At 35.3% G+C, this 18,083-nt stretch overlaps 1 protein-coding gene across 1 annotated transcript in view; it reads right to left on the bottom strand.

The window, feature by feature from the left end:
* Positions 1-18,083, bottom strand: part of LOC140143614 (neuronal acetylcholine receptor subunit beta-3-like) — a 36,895-nt gene that overhangs the window by 520 nt on the left and 18,292 nt on the right. Inside the window, exons 7-13 of the mRNA XM_072165430.1 lie at positions 12,037-12,127; positions 10,923-11,107; positions 10,461-10,505; positions 8,351-8,460; positions 7,491-7,718; positions 6,072-6,385; positions 1,286-1,419 (exon numbers count right to left, since the gene is read on the bottom strand). Coding sequence (XP_072021531.1) covers positions 1,286-1,419; positions 6,072-6,385; positions 7,491-7,718; positions 8,351-8,460; positions 10,461-10,505; positions 10,923-11,107; positions 12,037-12,127 — 1,107 coding nt within the window. The remainder of the gene's footprint in view (positions 1-1,285; positions 1,420-6,071; positions 6,386-7,490; positions 7,719-8,350; positions 8,461-10,460; positions 10,506-10,922; positions 11,108-12,036; positions 12,128-18,083) is intronic.

Below are 18,083 nucleotides of genomic sequence, written 5' to 3'. Positions count from 1 at the left end.
GAAAAGCTGTTCAGTTTAGGATATAAAAAATGATGTGTCCAAACGTGGGATTTTCCTCGTGTAAAATAAAAACATCACTGAAAATCCCACTGTTGTGGGAAAAGATTGTGACATTTTTTTTGTGGTAATTTTTGACTAGCCATATTATCACTGATTATACAAGGCATTTTAAACACGCTATAATCCGAAAACTACTAAAACCATATAGTAGGCCTTTGCTAAAACCAAGCGACCGCTATCTGTTCTCGGGCTATAGCGTTTCGTAGGGATTGCCACGGTCACAAGGCCCTATCAAATAGGGCTATTTTTGACCCCATATTTCACTTTTGCTCTCCTATTTACTAGGAATGTTGTCGAGTAGAACTTTCATTGTCGACAATCATCAAATCTCAAGATCCGACGTCGGCAAGTTATCGATAAATCAATACATCAATAAAGTTCAAATATTAAGTCCAGAGATCGCGTAAAGCAGTATGCAGACTTTTTATTATACGTAAAACATTGTATGTAACATATCTACGTTATTTAATCTATTGCCATTCTATTTCCAGTAATGTTTAAGTTCTAACGAATGTTTGATGATGTAAAATCGATAATATATCCCGGGTAATATATTTCTGCTAGATATTATATAATATATTTCTGCTAGATATTATATGTAACATATTATTATCGATTTTTCGTCATCAAACATTCGTTAGAACTTAAACATTACTGGAAATATAATGGCAATAGATAAATAACGTAGATATGTTACATACAATATTATACGTCTAATACTCGGAGTCTGCATACGACTTTATGCGTCTTTTATTTACATCAAAATATTACCGTCAACTACACGTAATCAAATCGGTAACTCACCACTACAAAATGATGTTAATTCCCCATATCAATGCCATCTTTAATGCTCAATTATTACTTTTTTTTATACCTCAAGATCCGACGTCGGCAAGTTGTCGATAAATCAATACATCAATAAAGTCCAAATATTAAGTTCAGAGACCACGTTATGCGTCTTTTATTTACATCACTAAAGTCAGCTACACGTAATCAAATCAATAACTTACCACTACAAAATGAAGTCTATTAATTCACCATATCAACGCCATCTTTAATGCTCAATTATTACTTTCTTATACCTATAGAAGTTATTTCATGGTAAATAATGCTGATCCTAAGTTTATCTCTAATATTTTTAATGACAAGCCCTTGTCGACAATTAGTCCATGCTTGTCGACAATCAGGTAAAATGTTGTCGACAACAGCGCTACCATTTACCTACCTTGGAAAGAACATCCAGAAATAGTGTTTTAATCCATGGATGCATTTGTGTAGAATTGTGGCTAATGCTAATTACAAGAACGGTTGCAACAACGGACACACATACCATGATTATCATGGCTAAAAAATAAGTACCTATAAAGAACAAATGAAACAAATAAAATAAAATAGATATTAGATATGCACGAGAGTCGGTCAATATATCCGTATTTTCATGTAAAGCTTTAGGTGGTAAAGATTTAATTTACATCTGGTCAACCAGACATACATATTTTGACGGACGAACCGACGTTGCGACTGAAACCTTCAGTCTTCAGCTGGGTTGTGATGCACCCCTTGATAAATTTGTGACTATTTTTGCATTTTTGCATTTTTCTAAAAAAATAATAACACACTGGCAACAAAAGTAATGTATATTATATGGCCAAAGAATCTAGTTACTACACTGGAATTTCAGTGACTCAAGACAAGCGGTACGTTATTTATGATAAGAAAGGAGGTCCCACAATAGAATGTACCTCATTTCTGAACATAATGAACCACTTGTCTTGAATCACTGAAATTTCAGTGAAGTAATTGGATTCATTGCCCCTATATTATACATAACCTTTGTTACCAGTGTGTAGTTATTTGTTGAGAAAAATGCAAAATTAGTTACAAAATTTATCAGTGGGTGTGTACCACCTTAAGACCTGCAATTAAAGGAGTTCCAATAGCATTATGGTCCTGGACCACAAGTTGCTGACGGAATCAGCTTTTACCCAGCACACACAAAACCTTTTCAGAAAATGTTTAAATGTCGGGATTATAAAGGGTAGATAATTTATATAAAGGGTATAAAGGTTTAATAACATTCAAAAACATTTGGGATATAGCTAATCAAAGGAAATATTTCCTTTGGTTTCCTGTTGTTTTACAAATTCTTTAATTGCTCATATCTTTGAAACTGGTTGTTCAATTTCAATGGTTTGTTTTGCAAAATACAGCTTTGTAATGCTTTTTACTATCCTACAAGAAACTGATGTAATATTTCCGAGTTCCATCACATTTTGGAAAAGATGTTGACAAAATATTTTTGTGAAAATGTTTACCAAAATATTTTACAATAACATTTTGACTACAATTTTGATAATGACCTTTATATAAGCCGATATTTAAATATTATTGAAACGTTTTGACTAACACGAAAACGTGTTAACAACACGTTTATGACGTTTAAACACATTTTGGTTTCTTTGCTGGGACGTATAACAACAATTAAAGTATTTCTGAACACTTCCTTATACAAAAGATTTGAATGAGGCATAATATTCGATTTTGATACATAATTTTATGAGGACATCCGGACCTTGGAAAGTCTACATTATATTAATATAGCAGCAATGGTCAATGGACAACAAAGGCCGTGTTGTAACAGTAAAAATAAACTTTCTTTATCTAAAGATAATGTACGTAAGTGCACTCATAGAAATTGTTCGTTGGCATTACTCAGTAAGTTGATGTAAGTCGTTGCATCAACTTTCCGAGTAATGCCAACGCGTACAATTATGAGTAACGCTGACTCGATATCATTATGTTGGTCGCACTCATTTGAACTTACTTTATTGAGTTGTTACAACTCAGAAAATGAAATTAGGTTAGCATAATTTTCTAGAGGTGTGCTATAGTATACACAATTTTGCACTGATTACAAAAATAAATATTTTAATACTGCTAATTGTGCAGAAAATGATCCAATTACGTGAATTAAGTAACAAAGTACCAAATTGGAATAACTCATAACAATTACCAGTAACTTAAGGGATCTAAAATGAGCGTTTTTTTTTTTTCTTCAGCATTTTTTGTGGGACATGAGAGCACATCAGACCTATCGAATTGCATTCTGAATACGAAGAATGTCTTTCTGATATCAAATAATTTTCATTTTATGAAATTCACGATATAATACAAATTTTATGACAATTTATAAAAATTTGATATTTTTCAAATTTTTGATATATAACAGTCCTCGAAGTAAATTATATAAATCTAATGATATATTCTTAAAGTGTATGTAGCAGGGAGGAAAAGCCGACCTTTCATATTGAAGATATGGATTTTTTCCCCAAAAAGACCTAATTTGTTTTGGTGTTTTGGGAAAAAATCCATATCTTCAATACGAAAGGTCAAAATTTTCAATTGATCGTCGGCTTTTCATCCCACCTACATACACTTTAAGTATAAATCATCAGATTTATAAAGTTTACTTCAAGTACTGTTAAATATCAAAAATATCAATTTTAATGATTTGCCATAAAATGTGTATTAAATTGCGAATTTCAAAAATCAAAATTATTTGATATCAGAATGACATTCTTCGTATTCAGAATGCAATTCGATATGTCTGATGTGCTCTGATTCCCAAAATAATACTGTCCAAACGTTCATACCCCAGCCCTTAAGGCGATTTAATACCCTTATTTTCATCAGGACCCATCTTCTTTTTTTTGTTGCAAATTTATAAAGTATATAAATATGTTCATCATCTCATGTCCTGAACTTATAAAATATCTCTACATACAAAGTAGTTTTAAACCATTTTAGAAAATAATTTTAGCCCTATATATTTTTTTGTTTACTGTATCCTGGTAACTGAGATGTGTGTTTCATAACAAACCATAATTTAATCTATTGAACATGTCCAAGTAGAATACATGAATAGAATACATTAAATCCTTTGTTATACTATCTATAGAAATATACTCACTGATTATAACACTGAATAAATTAAATAGGCCTAAATAATCTCTTCCACATAGACAATTCAATACTACACCATGTATGTATCTTTTATAATATGTTGTTAAAAAAAAAAAAAAAAAAAGGCTATAAGGTCATCAAAGGTCAGGTTATAGGTCAATTGGTTCAGGTCAAATTCAGGCATCAATTTTGAATACATGTGATAGTCTGTGATATCATACATGTCATAATGAGGCATCAATTTTGATATTTTGTCTGTTCCTGGATATATAATGGAAATGTGTGAGGTGGATATACTAAAATACCTTGGGATGTAAATGGTGAGTACAATTTAGATTGCCTAGTTGAGTTGGATTGGGCAAATAAATATCATATAGTTACCAAAATCACAAAAATGAAGCTTACGGAAAACTACCTAATATGGTGGTATAGGTGACAAAAAATACAATCTTTTTCAACATTGCTGTAGTGTGGTTATGGTAACATGTTACCTATGGCTTAATTAAGTTTCAGTGACATAGTGTTGCAAGTTCAAAATACAAAATATAGCTCGGCATTGAAAATAGAAGCATTTTAACCGGTTCGTTTTTTGATAGATGTGGAGCACCAAGTTCATGAAGTCATAAAAGAAATCAGGGACCACTTATTCACATTTTACATATCAACATTATTTCCCGAATGTGTTAGCAACACATATCCAAAATTTTAACGAAATCCGTTGATAGTAAGCTTTCCAAAATGAAGTGAATTTAAATCATCAGTGATGTACCTCCATTTGGCTTCTATCTTCAAAAGCATGTAAGCTACATTGATACCGATGCCACCAATAAAACGAGAAGATTTGCCCCTTCATTTAGCACCCCACTATGTCCATTTTTGTTGTTGTAATTTCTTCACAAAATGCAAAAAAATGCAAAAAAAAATCAATGGGTGTAGTACCCCCTTAATATGAACGAGTTACATCAATTTACATGTTGAGTTACAATAACTCAACTAATTGGTTCTTTGAACCTTGTTTATTTTCTAAGTTCCCTGAACTTGAATTCAGAAGTTGGCATTACTTAAAAAGTTGACGCAACGACTTACATCAACTTTTTAAGTAATGCCAACAAAGTTGATTAGTTGACGGAACTTTTGAGCCTTTTCAGCATTTTTAAGTTCGGATAACTAAAATGAATTTTGTTTTGGCAACTTTTACATTATTTTTGAGTTGTCAACAGGGCAAACAAGTCATTTCTATGAGTGTGTATGAAGCTAGGGTGAAAAGCTAAGCCGACGATTAGCTTTTCACCCTAGCTTCATACACACTCATAGAAATGACAACTCAAAAATAGTGTAAAAGTTGAAAATATGGATTTTTACCCCAAACACCAAAGACAATCAGGTCTTTTGAGGAAAAAATGCACATCTTTAATATAAAGGTCAACATTTTCAATTGATCATCGGCTTTTCATCCCAGCTACTAGAAGCAATTGACAACAAAGGCCGTGTGGGTGAGTTTGATGATCACTAAGGGGACCCCGGTAATGTCCGTAACCGGCGTCAATTTGATATGCATAATGGTGAATCATAGCAAACCCCCCCCCCCCTCTCTCAGTCCGCGATAGTAGTGCTGCATAGTGAATCCCGGGTGAATCATGGCAAAAACATTGTTTAATTTTTGTGAAATTTGGCTCAGATGTAGTATTCAGTCTGGTGAACAATTCTAGGGGGAGAGCCAAAAATATTTTGTCCAATATGGCCGCCATAGAGGTCATCGAACTTTATACAGGGGAAAAATCAAAGTTATTCAAATTGAGTTATAAACCATATAGGACAAAAATTAAACAATGTTTTTGCTATGATTCACCCGGGATTCACTATGCAGCACTACTATCGCGGATTGAGAGGGGGGGGTGAGGAGAGGGTGTGAGGAGAGAAGGAGAAGAGGAGAGAGAAGGGAGAGAGAGAGAGTGGGAGAGGGGAGGGAGAGGGCGAGGCGAGGGGGGGGGGGGCGAGGGCGAGATAACCGGGAGAAAGGGGAAAGAAACACACATAGGGCTACTTACCAAGCAAAGGGAGTTCATCTCCGTTAGGGGGCATGGTTTCAGCAATCAGTTGTTGAAATACAACCAGTGCCAGTAGATTAGTAATAGACAGCGTCAACTTCTCACCACAATCGGCAGGCAGTAAAAATACCAATAGTGACAGTGCGGACAGAAAGCAGCATGGCAAGATCATATAAGTCACATAAAATCCCGAATTCCGTTGGAATACAATGGTGAATTCCAGGTAATAATATGGCTCTGGGCAACAAGGGAAGTGCTCAGTGACGACTTTATTGGTTACCGAAATAAAACTCCAAACGCCGTTTTCCGCAAATCTGTATCATAATTATTTCAAGACGTGAAAGGCAGATTAGAATCGGGGGGGGGCACTCAACTTTTTAAGTTTTATAAGTGACTGGTATGCGCCTATGCCCCTTTCATCAAATGCCATACAACGGTGCAGAAACTATCAAATTCTCTTTTTCAGCAAATTTGTATCGTAAATTTGGAACAAAAGAAATTTAATTCATTTTGCTTCATTGTTTCGAAGTTTTATACCCGATATGACCCCCCCCTTAAAAAATTCTATACCAAATTAGCCCCAATGACCTACTGTTTTCATTTCATATACCTAATGACTCGATCCACAATATACCGCTGGCTCCTACTTCCCGAAGCCGGTAGGCACATATATATACCCGTCACCTCAAAAGTCGAGTGCCCAATGTACAAAAACACTTAATATTTTTTAATGAACTGATCCATGCAGAAAGTGAGGACAATATTTTTTGTAGCCTTACAATAAATTCTCCGTTTTCCTATTTTTAATTTCTTTTCCATCTTCGTTTTTCTTCCATTTCCTTTCCTTTTTCCTCATCACCTTTTCTTCCTTTTACTCCTTTCAAGATTGAGCTATGTTTCATTTGGCAAACCAGGATAATATTGTTTCAATCAAAACATGTGCTGTATTTTTCTGGCATCGGGATAAAAGAAAATGCTATTTCTTTTCAGCCCCTAGATCGTAAATAATTCATCAACGTATCAACGAATCTGATTGGGTGTCAGGATCCCCGGCGAAATTTATTTAAAAATCTCAGATTTGTAACAAAAAAAAGCACCTTACCGAGTGGGGACAGGTTAGGATTTTGACGTTGTATCAACGTTGATACAACATCGAAATTTCAACCTAACTTGATTTCAACCTGATTTCAATCTAGAGGTTAAAGTTGAAATCAGGTTGAAATATCAACGTTGATACAACGTCAGGTATGCCCCACTGGGTTATTATTAGAGGCCTTGCTTTTCGCAGGGTATTTTAGGTCATCAAAGAACATTACAATCGTATAAAAATTAGAATTTTTACCATTTAGGGTCTCCTTTTTATTTGGATGTTTTGAGCAAATCCCATATTATAAAAATAACGGAAGTAAGATTGCTGACCGTATTTGTTCTGCATCTGCGCCGGTCTCGGCTCGTGGTTCTAAGGCCGCACCATCGTAAGCCCAAGAGCTGAACTTCATCGTGCATTCTTGTCTGTCAAAAGGGAAATAGCGGACATGCTGTAGACATGTAGACCCGTAAATGATAGGTACGTACCAGACGACAGTACCCTCTGGTCGAAGTTCAACAAATGTATCGGGTTTAACTAGCTCAAAGGTATCCTCTGTACTGAAAGAAGGTAAATAATACAGACGTTACAATCCAGAATTCTATCAAATCTTTTAAGCTTCTTCTTTTCTTCCAATCTTTTTACAATGTCAACTTGGTAAATTGTGGAATAGGCTTTAACGACAGGAGAACTAGTAATTTTTAGCGGGTTTGCCGTTTGGAACTGCCATGCAAGCTTTCGTCAGGAGTAGCTCTGACTTTTTTCACAACAATTTACCCCCGGAACTTACCTAAGAATGAGACATGTAGGCCGCCCTTGTCTACCGCGCGCGCGATGGCTCTGAAAAGAGCGGTTCAATATATGAGGTCTGCCCGTTGTCAACATTTTAACAGAGAAAAAGCAGACCTCGCCTATCGCTAATGTAAAAATATTTGTGGCTCTGAAAAGAGCCGTTCACTGCAGACCGCCCCTTGTCAACAGGGAACAAGCAAACATCAACTTGGTATACGCGGTTTGGAGTGTTCCAATAAGGCACCAAAAAGTTCCAGTAATGTCAAATCATTTGGCCTTATTTTCTCAAGTCAAATCAAGTCACCCAAGTCACTATGAATTCAATGGGATCAAATCACTCAATTTATCAAGCCACTTGCCACATTTTACCTCAAGTCACAAGTCATGGTGGTTTACTTACTTGCTATGTAAAGTGATATCAGGTCGCCATATGGAAGCTGCTGGAACATGGATAACATCAATACCGCCATACTCGGAGGAATTCCACTGAAGAAACTCATCACGCCATGTCTGAAAAACGACCCCAACATTGGACAGCAATTAACAACACGGGAACAATTGTTCTGTTGTTTGATGGCATGTAAAACCGAGTCATTTTAAAGAAAAGTTGAACAGTGATGGCGCTATTTATCTAAAATCTTGTTTCCATCTTTACCAGGGGTAGGCACTTGTAAAATAGTATTAGAACACAAGCCAACATACTAACGAAATGACAAGGGAATTTTCAAAATACTTTTTACCATGAAATTTAAGTATAACTCATATTATTTGGCTAATTTAAATTAAAAATATATGTAAATAACGCCCTCAATTTGCACATAAATGTACAGTTTATAGAATTAAAACTACCACAAAAAGCAGAAAAAGATGAATAATTTGGTAGGCCTATGTTAAACTGAATTGCTACAAAATATATGTGTATATACAAATTATTAGCGTGATACTAGTAGCTGTTGGTATTATTCAGGTCCAGAATTGAACCTTATAATACTCACAGCTACCTCCCACAGCTAGCTACGGGTGTAGTGTTAGAAAAATTAATAAATGATCACATCAAACAAATCTACTCGGGCCAAAGTCGGAAATTTTGAAAATTGAGTTATTACCATAATTAACTTGCTCAGTACATACAATTACTGATGTTGAATCCTCAGGACAGCAATTATTTGTTTGCTTGATTATTTGGACAGAGGCGGCGCATATAGGCCTATACTACTTTGCTTAATGCGAGTGGTGTCCTCGAACTGTGATGGCTTTCCACAACTTCCTGTCCTCTTGCTCTTGTCCTCCAGTCCAGTGTCACCTTCCAGAATGTCAATGTAGGTCAGAGCAGGTCTTCCAGGTTTCTGCCTCCCATGCTTGGGTATCCAATGAACCATTTTGATGCGGGCTCCTCACTTCTGGAACAGTGGTCAGCAAACCGGGTTCTTCTTTCCCTGATCTTGTGGCTTATTTTGGGAAGATATCCATATACATGTAGGTCTGCATTTGACATATATTCCTTCCAATGCACATTCAGAACAGTTCTTAGCATGCGGGTGTAACAGCTATGCAGACCGGCCAGACCCTTTGCAAGTTTAGGGGTGATGGTCCATGCTTCGCATCCATAAAGCAGCACCGACTCCACTGTTGCAGCAAAGATTCGAAGTTTGAAACTCCTGGTAAGAGTTGACCTCCAGATTTTCTTAGGTTTACTGCACGCCCTCCATGCTGCTGCTATACGTAACTTTACATCCCTTTCTGTGCTTTTCATCCAAGCGCCTAGGTATTTGAAGTCATCTACTTCCTCTAGTACTACACCCTCATTTGTTGTGATGCTTTCTGTCCTGTTATTGTAGGACATATACTTTGTTTTACTTCCATTCATCTTCAAGCCAACTTTAGCAGCTGAAGTCTCCACTCTATGCAGCAGTTCTTGTGCTTGGTGTATTTCCTCAGACAACAATGCAATGTCGTTACAAAATCAAAGTCTGTCACCACGACTGGAACAACTCTCCTACTTCGCCTCTTTTCCAGATGGAATCTTCGTATCCTTTCTCATAGCTATAGAATAGCTATTAGCTATAGAATAGCTATTCTCAGTGCAAAGTCAAGGACAATCACAAACAGGTATGGGGCGAGAGTATCCCCCTGACGTACCCCTGCTAAGATTTCAAACAATTCTGTCTCGCCATCTGGTGATATTACTTTGGCTTTATTGTGTTTTGGTACATTTTGCCAATAGCTTCAACAATGAGTTCCGGAATACCGTAGGCATGGAGTATCTTCAACATCTTGCCTCCCCGCTTACCTCTATGGATGGTAAGCTTTCTTGAAGTCGATGAATGTTATTATCGCTGGCAGGTTATGCGCCTTTACCTCTTCAATCAGCCTACGCAATGCAAGGAAGTATACTACTTTGATCAGCTTGTAATCCACGGGAATCATGAAGTACTCTCATGTTTCATTTATAAATATACCATGGTATGTCACGGAATGATTCAAATTCGAAATATTTTATTTTTACTTACCATCTTAACCCAAGTAGATATTTTGAACCTCTGGTTTTTCGTGTCCTATATATGAACAGATAGTTTGCGAAATAAAACATCAACGTTTGCGAAATAAAACACTTAACGTTTTTAAAACGTTTTAAACGGGTTATATTTTGGGTTTTGGTAAAAACGTTTCAATAACATTAAATGTCGGGTTTTATAAAGGTCATGAAAACGTTTTAAAACATTTTGTTAGAAAACACCAACAGCAACATTTTAAAATGTTGTCAAATGTTATTGTAAAATATTTTATGCAAAAATTTTTTTGACAGATATTTTGGCAGTACTTTTAAAAAAACATTATGATAGAATATCGTGTAGTAAGTCTTTAAAAAAACGCATTTGAATGTTATATGAAAACTTTTTATACTCTTTTACTTCGAAGGTTCCAACTTTTCCAACAACACCCCACCAAAGTGTTTATGAACACTCCCTTACCATGTCTAAAAGAGAATGTAACAGCATTCTGAATGTAACAACAGTGGTACTCTTTCCGTCTCTAACTGGTCGAACATAAACGCTGCCATAAGCATCAAACAGATTATCTCGTAAAAGGAGCATGTGATTCACGGTGCTGCCATTTGACGTATTATTTGGCGGCACGATTTCTGATATAGTTGGCTCTGAAATAGACAATACAGCATCCTTAGTGTTAAAACATTACACTTTTTAAAACACTTTTAACACCTTTATTAACACATAATTCCGTTACAATTTTAACACTTTAATGTGTTCAACTGTAAATATCTATATTGGGTGTATTACTGACGGATCTCTGAACAATATGGGGATAATGGTAAAATCCATTAATGATGGATGTTGAGATTTCACGAAAAATGGTTAGTGACCTAAATCACCTAACCTCATCACGCGTAACTTTCATAATAAACCTAATATGTAGGCCTATTGACGAAAAAAAAATCGCATTTCGTACTTTGCTTCTCAGGCTACCCATCGTTTCTTTGCATTTATGATGAATCATTATCTACTATACAAACAATCTTATACGTTAGAAACCATTTTATATTAACAATTTAATATCTCAGGGTCCGGGGTCACACACTAATCCGATTTTGATTGGTCCCATTTCTAGTATAGAAACGGAAATAAAAAAGTAAAAAAAAAAATTTAAAAAAAATCAAGTTTTGATCGATCCTATTCATAATAATGCAAGCATGACTTCCTGGTGCAAGGTACTCTTTCGGAAATATTACATTATGGCCTTGGTCCGACCATCACTGTATAATTTAGTTCGGAGAAATGCAGAGCAAAATAAATTGTCACTCAAAATTCAATAGGTTGTGGAACATATTCAAGTCGGTCAAGTAACATAAAATTACAGAAAAACGTTGCGCACTGAGCTACTCGGCCAAGAAAATACGTTTTACAGCATTTAAATAGGCCTGTTATAAAGTGCTTAAAACATCTACTGTTATACTGAAAGAACACTGCATCAATGACATGATAACCAAATACCGTTAGTTTTCTTATTTTACGGTATTTTTGATGCGAATTTTATTGTTAAATTTCGGCGTAGATGCGGTTAACTTACGTGCAATTACCACATTGAAGAGCGATATGAATAGCAGACCATTGCTGACAACATTTAATACAATCCGTGGATGATTCATTTTAGTTGACGGCTATTTTATTCCTTTAAGACAAGAAAACAAAAACAGAACAATTTGTGATTTTACGACAAATCATATTATTACTCTTATAAACATTGCGGGACTTAAAGATTTCACACCACCAAATAGAATTATATGGGTATGCGCCCTTAATTTCAATTCTCAGAAAAACCCTAGGGGCTGTGCAATAATTATGAGCCCCGAAGTAAAATTTCGAACGGCCCGTCAAAATCGCTTGCCCCCCTCTCGGCCTTCCAAAAATCGCTTGCCCCCCCCCTCTCGGCCTGCCAAGAAATCTTTGCCGCCCCCCTTTACACATGCCAAATTTTTAAGGATCCATGATTTGCAAACCTTAAATGGTCTAGATATATGTTGTGAGCGCAGCAAGCTGGAAAATTTGCATATTTTTAAAGCGTTTCCGTACTGTTTTCCAAATCCTTTTTAGAGTGTTTTTATTAAAAAGGCGCCCCATGAATGCGTGCCAAAAATCGCTTGCCCCCCCCTCTCGGCTGGCCAAAATTGCCCCCCCCGTTTTGTAGTTGTCTGTGGTGTGGGTTCAATATCACCGAATAGGAGAAGGCGATATTGAAAAGTTGCTGTACAGTTTAAGTTAAGTAATAGGAAATCCTTGGTCCGACAAACCGGCTCAAAGTGAAAGATGAAGCACTGTTGTAAAGTTGGAAAATGCTCACCCCTATTTAGGGAATGGCCAAGGCCAAAACAGAAAACAGAGGCCAATGAGCAAGATGAACGTTTCCATGGTGAAATCAATACTAATTTCAGAAGATCTATTGTCAAAGTTGATGGTGCCAATTTAGTCTGGAGTCAAGATCACAAACAATATGTGATTCATTGATGCATTTCAACTGAGTGGTTTCTGGTAAAGCATCAACATATCATATTAAAAAGCAGTATATATATTTTAAAAAGTTACTTGTACATATTCCACATTAATTCCACAAAAATGCCAAAAAGTTTGATATATCAAACCATTCAAAATGTTGCTCAATCCACATCAAAATATATTACAAATCCATCTGGAGGTGGAGAAAGCTTAGCTCTTACTGCCAATATAAATAAGAACCATGTAGGCCCTACAGACAAGGTATACATCCAGGTAAAAGGTACAAACATTGAAGAGAGATGTGCAACACAAGGTGCTCATCTCAACTTCATGATTTTGTTTGTTTGTTTTTACTTAATCCCATATTAAAACATTACAAGTTCAATGTTTTCTGTGACCAAGAAGGTCACAAGAAGTGGAAGACCAAGGGCGGGACCAAGGGCGGGACCAAGGGTTACATCTACAGTTGTGAAAACCCCCCAAATCAGTACATCAGTTGAATCTAACTTGAAAGTAACAACAACTATAGCAATTGTAAACCATTTAGGACCTTGTTAGTCATGATAGTCAGAGAACAATTACAATAGTAAAATTCTCATGTTTCAACTTGACATTACGTGAATAATGTTTACTGATGTGAATAATGACAATCCTGCATATTCCAAATTTGGCATGCAATCAACGCGGTTTCAGGAATAATGGCCATTATTGAAAGGGGTATCAGTTTTTGTTAAGGGGGGGGGGGGAGTAATTAGTTTTTGGTAGTGTTATTGCATATAGCCTACTTGAATTAGGCTAGCTTCAGACTCCGTATTGTACGTACAATATTGTATGTACAATACTTTTCGTGACGTCAAAAAGTATTACACGAGCAATAAATATACGTGCCACGACGAGTTGAATCAGATTAAATAACGCGCTATACCCGTGACGGTTCATTGTTTGCTAAATCCAAGCGAGGTCACCAGAAAATCTATGCAAGAGAAATTTCTACTGCTGCTGATGAAAAATCCTAGAGTGCGTTTGGAGGTTTTTTCTGCACTTTACCAGTAGGCCTAGCCCTAATAAATTCATAAAACAATAAAAATCAAATAAAGATTTAGGGCAAATGTTTTTACTCACTGCTCATCTGATCCACTTTCCCAGGAAACTAAATACCGATACTCCTTAGTTTTTCCCTGACTTTCCAGACATAATTATGAGTAAACATCAAATTTAATGTTTACAAAACAATCAAATATATATATACATTCTTTTGCATTTTGTACGTAAATATTGATATCAATAATGTAGGCCTACAAACATTAAAAAAGGGGGCCTAAGAGTATGTCTATTTTTAATCATATACTAATTCCGCCATGCCCAAACATATCTTATTATGAAATCGTGTAATGGAACCCAAATTCCAATCAAAAATAAAACAAATTTGTTATCAAATACACTAGGCCTATACATTGTATTATAGGAATTTAATAGATGGTTCATTTTAATAAATAAATAGATTAACACGGGTAATGGACAAGAAATATTTGGCAATACCGGATTTACCAGAGAGCCAGTGGATAAAGAAATTAATTAAAATTAAAACAAATTAAATCAGAAAATGAAAGCAAGGACATTTGGCGAAGTATTGTTTTACAATTCGAAGGAGTCCTAAATGTTATCCTGGCCCCAGGACACTGATTAATGTCAATTCGACCCATAGTTATTTTATCTACTTTTGCCAGCATTCAACCTGTTCAATGTGATTTATGCCTATTTTAAATAAAATTCCGAAATCTGACGTATCAACGTTGTATCGTGTACAAATTATGATTCGAGACTATTTCATTTGACACGGTTGTATGGATTTCAGAAGATCGGTCCTATAATAGATATCGATTAGAGAATTACAGCAAGAGGCTTTGAGGATGCCGTAATCCTCTTGACCATCAACCAATCAGAGAGACATATTTCAGAAATATATTCGTAGGATTGAAACTCTTTCAACTCTGAAATATATATTTCAAGTAATCTCGTTTCACACTTTGGCTTGCAATAAAGCCACGAAGGGGCGGTAATGTTAATATACGATTTCAGTCAAATATTGGTGCAAATATACGATTTCGGTCAACTATTTGGCTATCCTTTGCCCAATATTATGAAATGTTTATTAGTAACAACAACTCTTTGGAGGGTTTTCGAGTAATTTTAGCGAAATAATGAGGTTAAATAAAAGAAAACCCACTTACAATTTTGGACGCTTAACTGTGGTGTTCTAGGGGAATTAAAATATCACAATTAACATGTTTAATTCAAAATCGTTGTCCTACAAGCACATGTTCAGATTGTGTGAACATTACAAATACAAACAATAAGGTTGAAAAATAAATAGCCATTTAAAAATGATTTTAAAAGATCGTCAAGTTTGTAGCTTTATGACACTGAATAGGCCAAATATCTGCCTCTGAAAAAAAAAAAAAAAATGTTTTCCATGCTGATTTGTTTTTGTAACAAGTACCGTATGTCATTTCAAAAAGAAAGAAAAAAAGGCGGATATTACTTTTAAAAAACTCAACGCATTACTATTAATACGCCTATAATTAATGAATGAAAAAGTATAGAAGGCGTTGCATCCGGTTCTGATGTGGGGGGAGGGGCACAAGCCGTTTTCGGCAGTTTTCCTATGGGATTTTCTAATATTTCAGATCAATGGGGGGCTTCCGTGCCCCTAACGCTACGGTTACTGCATTAACACGTTTATGGATGTATTGTGATGATCATAAGTAGGCCTATCATAACATGCCTCAACGATATCAATATGTAAAAAGGTGTTGCAAATTCATAACACAGCGTGTTATAATGTAACGAATGCTATGCCAAAACTTTAAAAATTAACAAAAATATCAGTATCAATAAAATCAGAACCAGAATAAATACAAAGGTCTACAAATAATACTTTTAAACTTTCTAAATCAATATATGACTAAATATCTGTATAAATGAATCTCTAAATCAATTAATCAATCAGTTATCAATCAGTAAATAAATAAATAAATAAATAAATAAATAAATTTATAAATAAATAAATAGGCCTAAATAGATAAATCTATAAATAAATAAGATCTGAATGTGCCATTTATATTATTATTACAATTTTAATATTATTATTAATATTAGTATTAATACGACGTATTATTAACTTTAAAAAGGTGCCCATTGATTATATAATAATTCAAGTACAGTTGAATCATGGTAGGTATTATGATACCTACCATGGTTGAATCTAAGAAGACATTAAAAGATGTTCATCATTCCGTGCACTCACTAAATTTAGAACTCTTAGAAATTTGGCAACTCCGTATCAAGCAACCTATGATTGTAGCAAAATATATATTTTCCCGGTACATACTATTTATTGCACGTGTAATACTTTTTGACGTCACGAAAAGTATTGTACATACAATATTGTACGTACAATACGGAGTCTGAAGCGCGCTTTACCCTGCATAATGCTATGTATAAAAATCCTTTGTGATTTCAGCATGATTCGATCAGCCTACTTCACCCCACATTATTATAGGCCTATATCTAGCATCTCCTTCTCCTACTCGTTGGAACGTCCCTTCCTTTTACTCCAATAAAAAGATATCATGCAGTACTCACCAATTAGTTCCACGTATTTAGCGTTTCAAGGAAATTATACCATCCCAGCCGACAGTGAAGCCCGAAAGTGAAAGAATACAATAAACACACAGATAGAACTTAGAAGAATAGCCAACACAGGCAGAACGGAATACGGTAGTCAGTCGATGCCTATTGTTAAACAAGGCCCACTCACTCACTTAAAGACCCATTCAGTGATCCCAGTGCAAGTGTTGTTTATGCTTAAAAGTGAAGGATAAGTCATTCAAATTGTCATTTTGTATTTTTGAAATGGACAATTTGGCAAAAAACAAAGAAAATAGCAGTATTGATGAAGTGGAAGCCCCATTCAAATACACGTAGCTATAAATACTGTCAGTATATAAATTACAGATTCGTGTAAAATGTGCTTATTTTGTCTTAATACATGACTTTCGGCTGAACCACTAACAGGCTATGTTAGCACATCTATGACAATGACAAAGGTACAAAATCCGAAATTTTGATGATTTTTACGATCGTCCGGATGAGCAAATCACTGAATGGGCCTTTAAGTAGGCGCATGAAACGATCGAATTTGGTGTTGAGTTGAAATAAGCAACAATTTTAGTTAAATCTTTTCACTTCATAATTAATTTTCTCGGTCAAATGAAAAGCAATAATTTTCCTTTCTTCGGTAAGCATATTTACCAGGATTTTTTTAAATGTATATCCAAGGACTATGTTTTTAACTGACATTACTGAAGAAAAAATATTGCTTTATATTTGACCGAGAAAATTTATTTCGTAGCAAAAAGGTGTATCTCTGAATTGTGCTGATTTCAACATGTATTGACTTTTAGTTCGACTATGCATAACAAAAAGAAGCTGGTGACCACCGTTCTGAGTGTACAGAATAACAACAGGAAGGCCACCACGAGGATGTGGTAATAAGAGCACAGAGCAAGTCCTTGAGAGGTGACACTGGCTCATTTGCATGGCAGTTGGACTCGTCAATTGTAATTGTTCATTTGTGTATGGAGAGCTATGCGACTCTTGTTCATTGTATATGGAGAGCCATTCTAGGAGCCCGTGGGACTTAGGCTAGGTCCTCAGGTAGAGTCATCCTGAATTTGTTACATAAAGAGAAACAAACATAATAAGGGATATTAATAATGATTTTATTAGTCGTTTTATATACCACCTATACCATTTAAATGTTATAATATCAATATTTATAAATATTATAATAACTAATATTTTGCATCTTAAATGCGCAGTCCATATGCACAAACCAAACGAATACTAACCTTCAAGATAATGCTTTAGAAGACCTCACATAACATATCACTGAGCAGGTCATAGTTGCTGGCCTTGTCCTATTGTATTTTGTTAATTTGTGTATGGAGAGCTTCTTTTGATGGGGCACTACACCATCGATTTCAGGGCGTATTTCACTGAAGTGCTTTTATATTATTACAAAACGGATCGTGGTGATGATTGCCTTGACAAACCAAATAA

The sequence above is a fragment of the Amphiura filiformis genome, chromosome 2 (assembly GCF_039555335.1).
Source record: "Amphiura filiformis chromosome 2, Afil_fr2py, whole genome shotgun sequence".
Classification (NCBI taxonomy): Eukaryota; Metazoa; Echinodermata; class Ophiuroidea; order Amphilepidida; family Amphiuridae; genus Amphiura; species Amphiura filiformis.
The sequence above is the reverse complement of the archived record's forward strand: the minus strand, read 5'-3'. Positions and strand labels throughout refer to the sequence as shown.